Source organism: Aphis gossypii, chromosome 2 (assembly GCF_020184175.1).
Source record: "Aphis gossypii isolate Hap1 chromosome 2, ASM2018417v2, whole genome shotgun sequence".
In the NCBI taxonomy this organism is placed as follows: Eukaryota; Metazoa; Arthropoda; class Insecta; order Hemiptera; family Aphididae; genus Aphis; species Aphis gossypii.
Window position 1 is genome coordinate 1,565,659 of NC_065531.1, and position 15,550 is coordinate 1,581,208.

The 15,550-nt window shown below is 24.5% G+C and overlaps 1 protein-coding gene, 1 long non-coding RNA gene and 1 pseudogene across 2 annotated transcripts; 2 read left to right on the forward strand and 1 right to left on the reverse strand.

Moving 5' to 3' along the window:
• Positions 1-277: 277 nt before the first annotated feature.
• Positions 278-3,674, forward strand: LOC126550513 (uncharacterized; the record flags this gene model as incomplete). The annotated part of the gene is made up of 5 exons (XM_050202298.1): positions 278-355; positions 901-1,080; positions 1,793-2,173; positions 3,354-3,422; positions 3,534-3,674. Coding segments are annotated over exons 1-5 (849 nt in total), but the record flags the coding sequence as incomplete, so codon positions are not given.
• Positions 3,675-6,369: 2,695 nt separating this feature from the next.
• On the forward strand, positions 6,370-7,223 carry LOC126550514 (uncharacterized; annotated as a pseudogene).
• A 1,420-nt stretch (positions 7,224-8,643) lies between these two features.
• Positions 8,644-9,776, reverse strand: LOC114131655 (uncharacterized). Its single transcript, XR_007604661.1, has 3 exons — positions 9,611-9,776; positions 9,376-9,522; positions 8,644-8,783 (listed from the first exon to the last, which is right to left on the reverse strand). It is a non-coding gene; the product is annotated as an uncharacterized LOC114131655 (long non-coding RNA).
• Positions 9,777-15,550: the final 5,774 nt, after the last annotated feature.

Here is a 15,550-nt window from a genome sequence, read left to right on the forward strand (position 1 = left end):
CTTCAATAATGTTTTGTAAGAAATATATTCAATTAAAATAATGAAAAACCATTTCATTGAGAATAATATAAAATAATAGTTATAATTCAGTTGAATTCAGTAATCCTCGCATATAACTCATATTACACTAATCATTACCATTTAATATTTAACTTAGTTCGATAAAATTAAACAAACATAAATAATTATGAGTTTGAGTACACAATTAAAAAATTTTAACAGGTTTTTTATGATTTGCGGTATTGGTAGTATAAACTACAATCAGGGAAATTTTAAGATGACGGTGATGTTTCATATTTTACGATATTTAATAATTTGTGTTAGTTTTCTAGCAATATACGACGCAAATTCAGTGGTAATCAATTTTTTAATTAATTTAAATGATTTTTGAATTGTAATAATTAATCAAAAATTATATATTCATAATTACACGTATACGTGCATTCGACCCCAATTAATAGCACACTATTGTTTCAATATCAGCTCGCTCTAAAATAAAAATATATAACATAGGTACGTAATACCATAATATAATTTTATATGAATTTCATGTCAAAAACATTTGACCTTTGTGTTAATAATTCAAAATAAAATTTATCATCATCTTCATCAGTGTCATCGTTCCTGAAATTCGTCTATACAAATATAAATATTCTGTTTTTTTTTTTAAACGGATAAGTAGCTCCCTGTGAGAATTTTTTTTTATCACATTTATTCAGACCTCCTTTTATCATAGATCAGTCTCTTACTCAATATTAGGTCATAGAAGATTCGTACTCTACAACGAATAATGAAAATATAATATAGCACGATAATATCTATAATCATAAATATAATCGAATGCCAAACATAAAACAAAATTGTATAATATTGTTAATGTTACTAAATTTTATGTTATAGATAAAGAATGATGATTCTGAAATATCGGAAATAACGTCATTAATAATGCTCAGTTGTTTCGAATTGATGTTGGTTGGAAAATTCATATCGACCATATGTCGCTTATTTTTCGATAATCAACTTTCAACTGTATTAACTAAACTTGAAACAATTCACGAAAAATTAATACAACTTAATGTGGTCAGACCGATAAATATAAAAATTGATTGGTTCACCGTAGTTGGAATACTTGGAATTAATTTATATTTCTTAACATATAATATGTCTATGTTATTTTGGTATAAATACAAATCTCATCACACAAATACATTATTCAATATAAGACTTATGGTAATTATAATCATCCAATTATACTTTATTTCTTATTTTATAGATTTTAAATTGAACACAATTTTAAGCTATTCAAAAGATTAAATGCTTACAGTGAATAGTTTATATTTTATATTAAAACTATGTGTAGGTCTATAATAATTTTTATCTATTATTTTGTGATCATGAAATCCATAAGTGTTGTATCTTGATTATGAACGACATATTAGAATCTATTTTGTGTTTTTAGCGTTAATAGTTTAGTGAGTTAATTATTCACAATAAATCCTATGTTTATATGGTTATTGATCTTTTTGTTTTTTTACAATATTTGTTAAAAAAATTGTTAAGTATCTTTTCAATTTGCTATATGTATATATATATTGATAAATTCTAAACACATAAAATGTAAAAACACAGAAAATCTCTTTGTTTGATGAATGGTCGTCGACGTGCTATTCCATTAAAGTAAATTAATTCTAATCCATTATTTTAAATTAAAATGATTTATGGTATGTTCGTGAGATATTATTAAAACAAAGATTCAACCATTACGCAATAAAAATAAACAATATATTTTTAGATTGAATGGTTGATCTCAAATATATGTCCATTTGTTGCACTTTTTGAATACATACTACTAATATTGTACATAAAGTGGTTGGTGAACAAGATAAATGGACATATCTTGGAAGGATATTCAAAAATAAGTACACTCAGAGATATGTATTTGGATGTTGTAGAGTGTTTAAACAATGCCAATAGATCAATATACGGTTTATCAGGCACAGTGGGTCTTATCGGGACAAATGTCGTTCAAATCCTTAAGACACTTTATCGTAGCCTATTTTTTCCAACAGAAAATTTAGATGATGTTGATATTATAACTTCTTTAATAGAATTATCAATAAAAATAATCAATATCATACTATTATACAAAATTGGACATATCACGGAAAAAGAGGTATTTATATTATATAACTAGAATTACATAAATTGAAATACTGTTTTTTAAATTCCTTTTTACCAATACTAAATATTTATATACTTATATATTTTTTAATAATATTTAAACATAGGATTAAATAAAAAATAAATAGTTTTATAGATACCATAGTATTATAACTAAAATATATATTTAGTTAATTAAATACTGATATTGTACCCCATAACAATTGAGTTTAAATTAAATTCCTATGTAGATTAGCTGATCATCGTTGCAGAGAATATCGGGAATTCATTAAAACGGTTTACAATAAATTTAAAGACAGTAAAAACTAAAGACTTTATTAAAGTTTTTTTTTTTTTACTCGGAATCATAGAGTTGTTAATAAATCATACAATATTAAAATATAATCGAATATGCCACGTAACGAAAAAATAGATTTTTAAATATTTTGTTGTTATTAGAATATTATAAGTTAAAAGGACACCATAATAATATACCATACCCGAATGTGTTGTCTCCGTCTTACAAGTACGTAACATAGCTAATTTACGCTCAGCAGATCACTAATTGTAGCTTCGTTAGTTTATAAACTAGAATGAATCGACCTATTATGATATTGGATTGTTAGAACTTTAACTGTGTTCATATTTTGGTTTTTTATGATTATTACGCATAACTTGAAAAAAATAAACAGAAAAATCTAAAAAATTAATAAACCAACACAGATAATTTTCTTACCATCGAATATCATATAAGGTCCTAACCTAACAGAGATAAACGTGATCTTCTGAGTGCCAATTTGCTATGGTACGTTGTTGTAAGACGGAGAAAATGCATGCGGTTATGGCGTCCTCTTAAAAAGTTTTGTTTGAGTAATTCTATACAAATATTCAATACACAAAATATGAATAATCATAAATTAATAGTAGAAGTTTCGACGGGTACTATAATTATTAGCTAAAATTTAATTAAATTGCACTATAATTTTAATATTTTTCTTTGATATTTTTGATGATATTAAACATTATCACAAGTGTTATCACCATTATATATTTAATTTCTTTACTACTGATTATATACGTCTTATAAAAACATTTACATTAAAGTTGAGTCTATAGAGTTAATATTGTATTTTATTTGTGTGTTCAACTTATTTTAAATTATTATTGTTATGATAATCTTTTTTGATTTTTAGATTAATCGGATGAGTCTTGTATTACATAAACGGTCCGTAATTGAAAGAAACCCTAGAATAAAACGTCAGGTAAACTAATTAATGTAGTTAGGTGATTATAGGTATTATTATGTAGTTTACCACCCATATGACTCATGTATTAGATTTATGATTAATTTGGAATAATTTATTTTTATTAAGATCAAGTTTTTTATACTACGAAGGTTGCACGAACATTATCGTTTTGAGATGTATGGAATATGGCAGATTAATTTAAGACAACTACTTATTTTATCAAATAAAGTATGTGTTTACTTAATTATTCAAATACTTTTCAAATTAAATAAATTATCAATATAAATAAATAAATTAATAATTATTTATCAGTATACTTTTAATCAGTCAACAGCCAAATTATTTACAATCTGTATTAAATCATGACAATATTTGTCCAGTCAGTATGACAATCAGACAATTATGTTTTAATGTTGAATAACATTTCACTTTTATTTAAAATTTACTCATTTCTCACTATTTATGCAAATACGCAAATACAATATCAACTAGAGTCTAGAACTGTACAATTATGGATATATATAAACAAATATATGTGTATAGTGAAACACACCTGTTTTGTTCTTTTTTATTTTTAACCAAATGGGTATCAATATTTATCGCTAATCCAGCCCAGTTAAAGTGTAGTTGGTTAGCTATTTTCAGTACTTGAACTGGGCTTGGGTAACGGGTTGTTGGATCGCTACAAAGTTGTTTTGTATATATAGTAGTATTTAAAATTTATACTACTATTCATAATAAACAAATTAAAAGTAATAATCATACACAACTATTGTATACTTTAGAAGATGGAAACTATTTAGTTAAAACCCTGGTTTTGGATTGCGAAAGCTCTTAGCATGGATCTGTAAATTGTATTTTGGGTGTGAAAACAGAGTTTTGATTTCAGAGTTGTGCGAAGTAAATTAAGTTGACTATTAAGAATTTTAATTTTAGATTTAATGTGAAAACTTCAAGTAAATCTTTTGTCAAGTATGACATTGATATATTAACCTTTTGAGGATATTAAATTGATAATCATTGGAAATATAAAGAAGGAATTGTATATTTTTAGCGTGAATAGAATTTATATTAATTATTTTAGTTAATCTTAATCTATAAATTGAAATGTGTTTATAATTTACGGTGGTTTATCTTCAGGTGAATGTATTGCAGTTTTATCTTCATAGTTAGTCATAAGAGTGGAAAAAACTTTTGGCAAAGGAATTTTAAAATTTTCTTATAGTTATAGTTAATTCACATTGTTATAAAAATAGCTCGATATCTTCCTAGTTGGATGTATGGAATGGTAGTATAATACCTACAACATAGTATAGTCTTAGAGCTAAGGGAGTTAAATACCGTTAAAATTATAATGAAGTATGTATTAAGACATCGCACATAGTTCTCATCATGAATAGACAGATACACATACAGACGTATATACGACCTAGACGATACCATCAACAACCACAGTCTTCCTAGTATATTGCCATAAAAATTAATTTAACATTAAAATATTAAATTTACTGATATGTTCATACTCTTCGTTTCCATGGTAAAATCTATTATGGACAATAATAATACTATAAACAGGAACAACGATAAGTGTTATAATAATATATTAATTTATTATGCTATGTATGATAGTCAAACTTATATTTACTCAACAATAGTATGAACTGTTTATTCACTCAACACTTATTTTTTTCTCAGTGTTACATATTATTAGTTCCAAGTCTAATTTGGAAAATTTATCGACTAAAAATTAAAATAGTATTAATTCGATGAAAATAATAAATAGCCATATTATACAATAAATTGTTCTATAACACTGTTTTGTATTATTCGTCAAGACTTTGTATTGTAAAATAAAAATGACACAATCGATTATGCGTGTGCGTCTTATATAAAATTTTTTTGATCGGATTTTTTTGATTTGCTGTATGGATAGTACAAACTATCGCATGAGCAATATTAAAACGACATTATTATTGTATATATTGAGATGTACATTTATTTTTTGTGATTTAGAATAATCTACGATGGAACTAAAACAGTAAGAACTATATTTAATTGTGTGAAAATAGATTGATATTTATATAATAACTACAACAGACGTGTTTATATAGGCAACTTATTTTTATGAATATTGAATATCCTTCTATGATTGTACCTATCAATAGCATAATAAATCACTTTTTCATATTATCCAAATGACGAAATAATATGTCTTCCTCAAAACTGGACAGAACAATATCCGCATAAGTGCTATAGATTTCACAATGACGTGACATTTTTATAATCATAATAAAAATTACATGAAAATGTATTAAATTATATCAGTAGTATTAATAATTTGAATCATTGTGTCTATAATATAATCGTCCATATTAGTATTTCATGTACATTATCGACATATTTTATGCAGTTATATCCACAATTTTAATATAAAATTTTATTTTATAGGCGATGCGTTTCGATTTGGAGGTGTTCGACATTACATCGGTAGTTCTGATCATTTGTATTGAATTAATATACATTGAACAGGTCGTATGGTATAACACGTGTGGTACTTATTTATTGTTAATCAGCTTTTTGTAGTTTTATCTAAACTTAAAACGATCCACGGAGCATTGATAGAACTAAATGTGGTCAGACCAATGAAAATAAAGATGAATTGGTTATGCACTGTTGGAATTTTTTAAATTTTACAGGATTCAATATACATTTGGTCATATCTATTAAATATAATTTTTTTTTTAATTCATACAATTATCTTTTATAACACCGGTAAATATTATTAACTAAACTAACCTAACATTTTAATACAGTAATATTATACTATATTAAATACTGATATAGGTATTATAGACGAAATAAATCATAAATTATATTGTTCGTTGTTCCTTTTGCGTACCTATTTTATCTCATTTATCTGTTGAATATTTATTATTTACAGTTAATACTTTATAATAAAACATGCATACTAAGAAAACAACTTCTATTAATTAAAAATTGCATATGTTTAGGTCATATGATAGCTTAAAATTTTTGTCAATGTTTTGCATTTTATGAATGATAATATGTACTACTAATATTATACATCCAGTGAGATGGTATACGTGATTAATGAACACATTTTGGAAAGAATATTATACAAAAGTATATTAAGGGACATACATTTAGACGTTATTGAATGTTTAAAAGATGGATCAATATACGGAATATCAGCAATAGTGGGGTTTGTCGCGTCAAATATAAGTCAAATTATATTAACAAATTACAATCAAAAAATATTTTCAAGAAACATTAACACCGAAGTTGAGCTTGTAGATGTTACCATATCAATATTAACAATACTAATGATTATTATGGTGTTATATGGGATTAGTTATGCTACAGAAAAAGAGGTACTAAAATTATAAAATATTGCATAATACTAGAATAATATATTCTTATATTTGCTTTAATACATAGAATATTTATACAAATAAGTAAATACAGTTAGTGTGCTACTTTTATTTCAAAGTGATTTTTTGGTTTTAGATAAATCGAATGAGTCTTGTCTTCTATCAACGGTCCGTCATAGAAAAAATACCTCGAATAAAACTACAGATATAATTAATGTATCTACAACGAGTTATACACCTTAAATAAACTATTAATATGAAAAATTTTATTTTTTTTACTAAGATCAAGTTTATTATACTACGAAGATCACACGAACACTATCATTTTGGGCTATATGGAATATGTCACATTAATCCAAAACAACTACTAATTTTATCAAACAATGCCTTTGCATACTTAGTGATTCAAATCTGTTCAGATTAAATAAAAAAATAAGGAGAAATATGAATACTAAATTTATAGTCAATTATCAGTTATATTTCTAAAAGTTCATAATTATAATTTTTCGTTATTTTACTATTTAAATGTTCATCAATATAATTATCGTGCTCTGCAGTAATTATCAAGCTTATTACCCAACGTTTCCTCCTAACCGAAATTCCCAAACGAACATCTTCCCGAATGGTATTCTGACTAAAAGTCCAAATACCAAAGCTACAGTGAAGTATTTTCAATATATTATAGTTTGTACCTATAAATAAAATAAAGCTATTATTTTTCCCGAGTCGTTAAAATGACATGTGCGATATCCCTGTATATACTATTACTATCTTCGCTACATTGGCATTTCACTGATTTGTATTTTACACCAATATCGGCTTGTGCTTGTGATATAATAATTATTATCACTGTTATATACTCGTTAATCGTTGTAATCGTTGAGTCGCATAATTTTCGTATTGTCAGACGTCGTTTTACTTCTATTAAATTCAAATACACATAAAATTAGTGAGTTTTATTATAAAAAACTAAGTTCACCAAAAAGGATAATTATTCAAATTATTTTAGTCCTCCTTAAGATCAGGATCATTTCGCTGTATAGGCACCTATCCGAGAATATTGTGACCTACTCAATATTTATCTTATTACATATTACATTTTCATTTTAGTTGTTATACAATGCAGTAATAAGATTATAACTATTCAAGACATAGGAAAACGACTTGATGAGGCTTAATATTGCTAAGCGAAACGTTAGCACTAGTCTTCTTCTTTCGTCTAAAATCTAATAAATACTTATAATATGATGTCTAATTAATTACACATTCCAAATTCGGTTTTCCAATCAAGTATAAAATAAAATATCAATAAAAAATAATGTTTCACTTGTAAAAGAATCATATCATACCACCATAGTATAATAATTATATTTAATTTCAGTTTTTTTGTTGTATATTATACGCCTATATCGTTTTGAAACACTTACATAATAATATTATAATATTATAATATATATATTCGTGTAACAAAGTTAAAATAATATTACCCGGATCTTGTAATTCAAAGAAAAATCAATTCTGGCATAACATAACAGACTGATTTTGCATTGTGCTGGTCTATGTTTTAGTGACTTACAAATCCAATATTGACTTAATTTTTTTTTACATTCTGTTCTCACATTACCTTTAATGAACTATCCAAAAATTAAAAAAATGAACTCTGAAAAGGGATTCATGAGTAACATTATCGTCAGAAAAAAGCAATCTGCTAAGAACATCTACACTTTCACCAGGTTTAGGTACTACTTACTATAATAGTGTTTAATTAAAATAGCAACAAAGACTTATAAATTATGTTAGGAACGTCAAATAGCACAAATAGCAAAAATAAATAATAAACAAAATTTAATTGACGGAAGGGACTGATTTATTTTGCAATGGCAACACATATTATTATAATTATCAACAAATTAAAAAATATGTACTGTTTGGGTTATGGAGGTTTTGAGTTTGAGATTCATGTGGACTTCATGAATTAACAGTTCTAGAACAAAACAAAAAATAGTCAGTTAATACACTATCGTACAATAATATATACTATATTATAATAAAATGTAAATCATCTTGGTAGAACAAAATTATTAACTATAATAGTATGAACTTTAATGAAATCATATTATGGCTAATTATTGTCAACTATTAAGTGAAAAAAAAAATTAAACATCCATTAAGTTACAAATTACTATTAATAGTTTGTATTAATACAATACGATAAAAAATATATTTATTTTGTAAACTTTAGTCTTTGCAAAATATATGATGAACCATTAAAAAAAATTAAAATACTTGTTATTCAATTAAAATAGATCCTTAAAAGAGTATAATAAAAACAATAATAAATTTTCATATACGGAATGCGACAATTAATTTATGTTAGGTGTGTATATCATAATTTACTACCTATTGTTTTTGCAAAATATATTATTAGAATATTATTATTGCTGTATCTGACAACAAATACACAATACGAATATATATAGCAAATAAATAATGTTAGAAATGACGTGTTAATACGAATTCCAAAAAAGATTAACCTAAACTGTATTCAAAATATTTTACATAATTTATAGACTCACCATCAACTGGCTGGTGGCTGGGGTAGCTTTGGCGACCGATTTGATGGCCTTGGCAGATTGGACTTGTCCGACGACAACGATGTTCATGGTTACTTTTTCAGCGCCCATTTTTGGTTTTTGATTTGTTTTCGTGGAATAAAGTGAAAACTAAAAGAAAAATATATAAAATATGAATGGTTTAAATTAATTAATATAAATATTATATTTAGTATATTATTATAATATTATAACTCACTGAAGATTAAATTTGCACAAAAATTGCGTTATGCTTTAATGGAATACCAGTTCCTCCTTTTATACTCCGTCATTTAATATTAAAATATAGAGTAGCACCAGGTGGCGTGATTGTAACAAGTGTTCGTTGTTGATTCATAGCTGATAAGACTTAAAAAGTAATTTGTGTACATACCTATCATACACTAGGTAATTAAATTATGTTGTAATTTAAAATTTTACTTTTTATATTTTACATATTTATTTCATTAATTAAATATTTAAATCTAGTTGCTTACTCTTAACCCAGTAGGTACTTATTTTAATAATAACAGTAAAAAAATAACAATACGCGAAATTTTTAGGCACAAGAAATAACCAACTTTCGAAAAATGTGATTTTAGTTATTTTGTTGGATTTAAAATGATTGTCTATAGATGAGTTTTTATTAAAGACATTTACAATTTTTAATTTTTTCTTTAAATATGTATACATGTTGATTTTTTTTTTGACATATTTATGTATATATATATTAGATGCATCAAATATCGATGTAAAAGCTTCAGATATTATTTAATAGGTATTCATTGGTAGGCTCAATAATTCTGTAAACATATAAGGTTTAAATTTTGACTATTTATTAATACTAAAAACAAACATTTTAAATTTATTTTGTAGCTTAAAATTTACAAAGTATTTATTTTGTATGGATAAATCATGAAAACTTTATAATTGGTTCCTAATATTATATAGTCTTTAATAAACCTACAAAACATAAAAAAAAATATGATTTTAATATTTTTTTAGTCATTTGAAATTTTAATTATGACTCAATTTTGAATTTGATTTGTATTTAAACGATAAAAATTGATTTTAGTTATTTTGTTTTTTTTTTTTTAAATATATTTTTCTTACGATATCATTACATCGCATGTATTACGTTGTTCAAAATATAATAAAAATGTTCAATAATATAAAACAACGCCGTTTTTATTCTATTTTATGGGGAGCGAAGAGTAGATTAATTGGATAATGCATGTTTTTTTTTTTTTATATACACAACCATTGTGTAAAAATATGATTTGATTCTAGTTTACCGTGGTATAGTATAGAAAATTAGATTTGTTTTGTAATTTAATTAAACAGTGACATTTTTCAATACGACTTGAAATACGTTTGACATAACTCTAATAGGAACAACCGTAGATACTTAAATGGCACAACAAATTATATTTTCATTTTCTATGGATAAACATATATTAAATATATATATATTGTTGTAACTCACCAACGAATCATTTTAAATACTTGAAATTTACACCAATATTTATATTAGTGTTACCTATATAAAAGTTCAAAATTACGCTTATTTTAAAGCCATTTATAGGATTTTTAAATATTCGTATTGTTTTTATATATAAATGTGAAAAACATATAGCTAAAGGATTGAAAGTTTACTACAGTGTTTCTCTGAAGATTTTCTAACTCCTATTAAAAAACTATCGAAATTATACATATTATATTAAAACATTATAATATTAAAATGTATAGGTATACTAATAACTCAGGCAAATCATTAATTTTAACAGTATGAATGTGTCTCCAACCTTTTTAAAATTAAATTTTTTAACGTAGCCTAAGTTCCAAAATGCATTATTTTTACTAAATATAATTACTAAGGGATCAAATGTAGTAAATATAATTGGTAAATAACCGTTCATACATATAAAAAATAATTTAATGATTCATGATTCATGAATTATATATAAGCAAATGAGAGGTTATAACCCATATAATGTAGTAATTAATATGTTAAAAATTAAGGTTAATAGTTACCCCTCTGTTGAATATTAAGTGTGGAATGCGTCACTGTCATAGGTGTGTTAAATTATAATTAGATTATAATAAATTAGTGCATACTAAAAATGATTTACAACAGAAACGGTCTGTCACTAATTATACTTCATAATATGATTATTAGTATTTTTATTAAAATAATGTATTTCACAATTAGTATTATGTGCTACGTGCTCTGATATTTCATTTACTAAATATAATACATGTTGGTACTACGCCGTAGGATATATACATTAAATAAGAATAAACACATATATCATGTTACCGGTTGAGTTTGAATGCGAGGGTGAATCGTCAACCGGATGCATAGAAACATCGCACGTACGCCTATACTCTAAAAAGAAGTAATCGGCATATGTCGATGCATAGCATGGGAATGCCCATGCAACCGACCAGAAGGAACCTGTTGACGATACAGGGGCAGGATCTGGGGACTCAGATAGGCATTTGTCAGACATGATAATTTTCATCAGTAAACAGTTAGCATAATTTTAATTGTCAGACACTTTTTGAAATATTTTCATATAAAACACATTTTGAAATATTTTTATCAATGTATTCCAAACAACTACCTCATTTCAACATCACTTAAACTAAATTTCTTTTAAATCAGTTTATTTCGTGGTTTTTCTGATAATTTTTATGTTACTTCTCAAAAGCAATAAAAATATAAATATAGATTTAACGAAATAAAATCTGTTCAAATAATTTTATGCTTGTACATTTATTTTTATTTTTTGAATTTTCAGAGTTTGAAATTATACAAAAATACTATATATTTTATTGAAGTAAAAAAATTATTAGTACCCTATAGGTAGTATTAATTTATTACCATAGAGGACGCACAATTTTTATAAAAATACCCTTATATTTATTAGGCAAACAACTAGCAATTTTTGATTTTCAAATGATTATCTATATTTAAATTTTAAAAATTGAATAAAGCTTTTTTTTATTGATTATCGCGTTCAAATTTTCATTTTTTATTAAACCGTTGATGAGATATTGCTCCTCAAAGTTGGGTAGTTTTGGGGGGTGGCTATAAGATAACTGCTTTATTTATTCACTAGCTACAACACATTTACACAAAATAACTACCACCATACTATACTGTTTAGGTATATATATTTATTATTTATTTATTCATCATATTTTATTCAATTTGAAAAGAATTTGAATAACTAAGTAAGAGCATAATTTGTTTGATAAAGTCAGTAATTGTCTTAAATTAATCTGACACATCCCATACATCTCGAAACGATAGTGCTCGTGCAATCTTCGTAGTATTAAATACTTGATATAATGTAATATAATAATGTAATGAATATAATGTAATTTATAGTGTTTCTGTACATCTACTCATTAACGATTTATCTTATTATTATAATTGATAATATATTTTTATGTAATTTTTAAATAAGAATTTTGTATATATAACCATGAAAAATCTGATTAAAACATACTTGTTTCATTATATTATTCGATGCAGATTTAAATACTTTAATTTATATTTTTAAATATTATAGTTGAAAGGCGTTTTAAAATGTATTAAATGTATATCTTAGCATATCCACATAATATATTATTTATAGTATACCTACTGTATAGGTATACATTTGATAAAATAAATAAAGGGAGCAGTAAAAGATATCAAATTCCATTACTATTCTTGATAATCGAAATGAAAACAATACGATTTAAAGAAAAGACAAATATTTATACCAATGTGAACTGGTTATCAATAAATGTTGACTATTGTTCATTTATTTATAGATAATTATAATATTTTACTATTTTCAATTTTTTTCTGATTAAAATATCAAGTAAAATCTTTTCACTTGGTCAATAAGCTTAAAAAAATATTCTAGATCCCACTCAAGTTATTCTTAAATTTACATAAAAATATAAAAAACTATGTAAGAACAAATATTACACCTTTTTATATGTGATAGGCATTAATAAATAGTTTTATCAAAAAATAAATCGTGAGATACACTCATAATCGTTTTGGTTTGTAGTGTATATCATTAAATTCAAATTTAATACAACCATTACAGAAACCCATAAGATGCCTATAATTTTCAGCGAAATGGAATCAATTTGCTTAATTAATATATATTTACTACAATCTATAAAATATTATCTGTTATTAATTAATAACTAAATAAAAAGAATCAAGTACAACCAATACATGGCTCAAACTACTTCTAGCCAATTTATGAAGATGAATTATAAACGTTTAAAACACATAACTTATATAACATATTACGTATTTTATGATTAATCAAATACACTAAGTATAATGAGTATAAAGCATGTTGTATTCCATTAACCAAAAGTATTTGTTTTTCGTTTCATAAATGTTTTAAAAGAGACATTCAATTAAAACAATGTAAAACCATTTATTTGCGAATACTTTTAAATAGTGCTTGTAATTTAGTTGAATTCAGTAACCCTCACATGTAACTCCTCTTACACTAAACATTTTTGTACTTAATTTGATAAAATAAAACTAATATCAATTATTATTATGAGAGTGAAATCAATATTAAATAATTTTAACAGGTTTTTTATGATTTGCGGTATTGGCAGTATAAACTACAATCAGGGAAATTTTAAGACGACTATGATGTTTCATATTTTACGATATTTAATAATTGGTGTTAGCATTCTAGCAATATACGACGCAAATTTAAGAGTAATCAATTTTTTAATTAATTTAAATGATCTTTGAATTATAATAATTAATCAAAAATTATATATTCATAATTACACGTATACATGCATTCGACCACGATAGCACACTACTGTTTCAATATCAGCTCGCTCTAAAATAAAAATATATAAGATATAGGTACGTAATACCTACGTGAATTCATATCAAAAACATTTGACACTTGTGTTAAAAATTCAAAATAAAATTTATCATCATCTTCATCAGCGTCATCGTCCCTGAAATTCGTCTATACATATATAAATATTCTGTTTTTTTTAAACTGATAAGTAACTCCCTGTGAGAATTTTTTTTTATCACATTTATTCAGACCTTTTATCATAGATCAGTCTCTTACTCAATATTAGGTCATAGAAGATTCGTATTCTACCAAGAAAAATGAAAACATAAAACAAAATTGTATAATATTGTTAATGTTACTAAATTTTATGTTATAGATAAAGGTTGATGATTCTGAAATATCGGAAATAACGTCATTAATAATGCTCAGTTGTTTCGAATTAATGATGGTTGGAAAATCCATATCAACCATATGTCGCTTATTTTTCGATAATCAACTTTCTACTGTATTAACTAAACTTGAAACAATTCACGAAAAATTAATACAACTTAATGTGGTCAGACCGATAAATATAAAAATTGATTGGTTCACCGTATTTGGAATACTTGGAATTAATTTATATTTCTTAACATATAATATGTCTATGTTAATATGGTATAAATACAAATCTCATCACACAACTACAGTATTCAATATAAGACTTATGGTAATTATAATCAATCAATTATACTTTATTTCTAATTTTGTAGATTTTAAATTTAACACAATTTTAAGCTATTCAAAAGATTAAATGCTTACAGTGAATAGTTTATATTTTATATTAAAACTATGAGTAGGTCTATAATACTTTTTATCTATTATTTTATGATCATGAAATCCATAAGTGTTGTATCTTGATTATGAACGATATATTAGAATCTATTTTGTGCCTTTAATATTAAGTTAATTATTCACAACAAATCCTATATTTATAATATGGTTAATGATCATTTTGTTTTTACAATATACCTATTTATTAAAAAAAATATTAAATATCTTATCTATTTCCCATATGTATATATATATATATATATATATATATATATTATATAGTGATAAATTAAAACATATAGGTACAGTGTAAAAGCACAGAATATCTCTTTGTTCGATGAATGGTCGTCGACGAGGTATTCTATTAAATTAAATTAAATTAATTATTATCTATTATTTTAAATAACAATGATTTATGGTATGTTCGTGAGATATTATTAAGAAAAAGATTTAATCATCACGCAATAAAAATAAACTTTATATTTTTAGATTGAATGGTT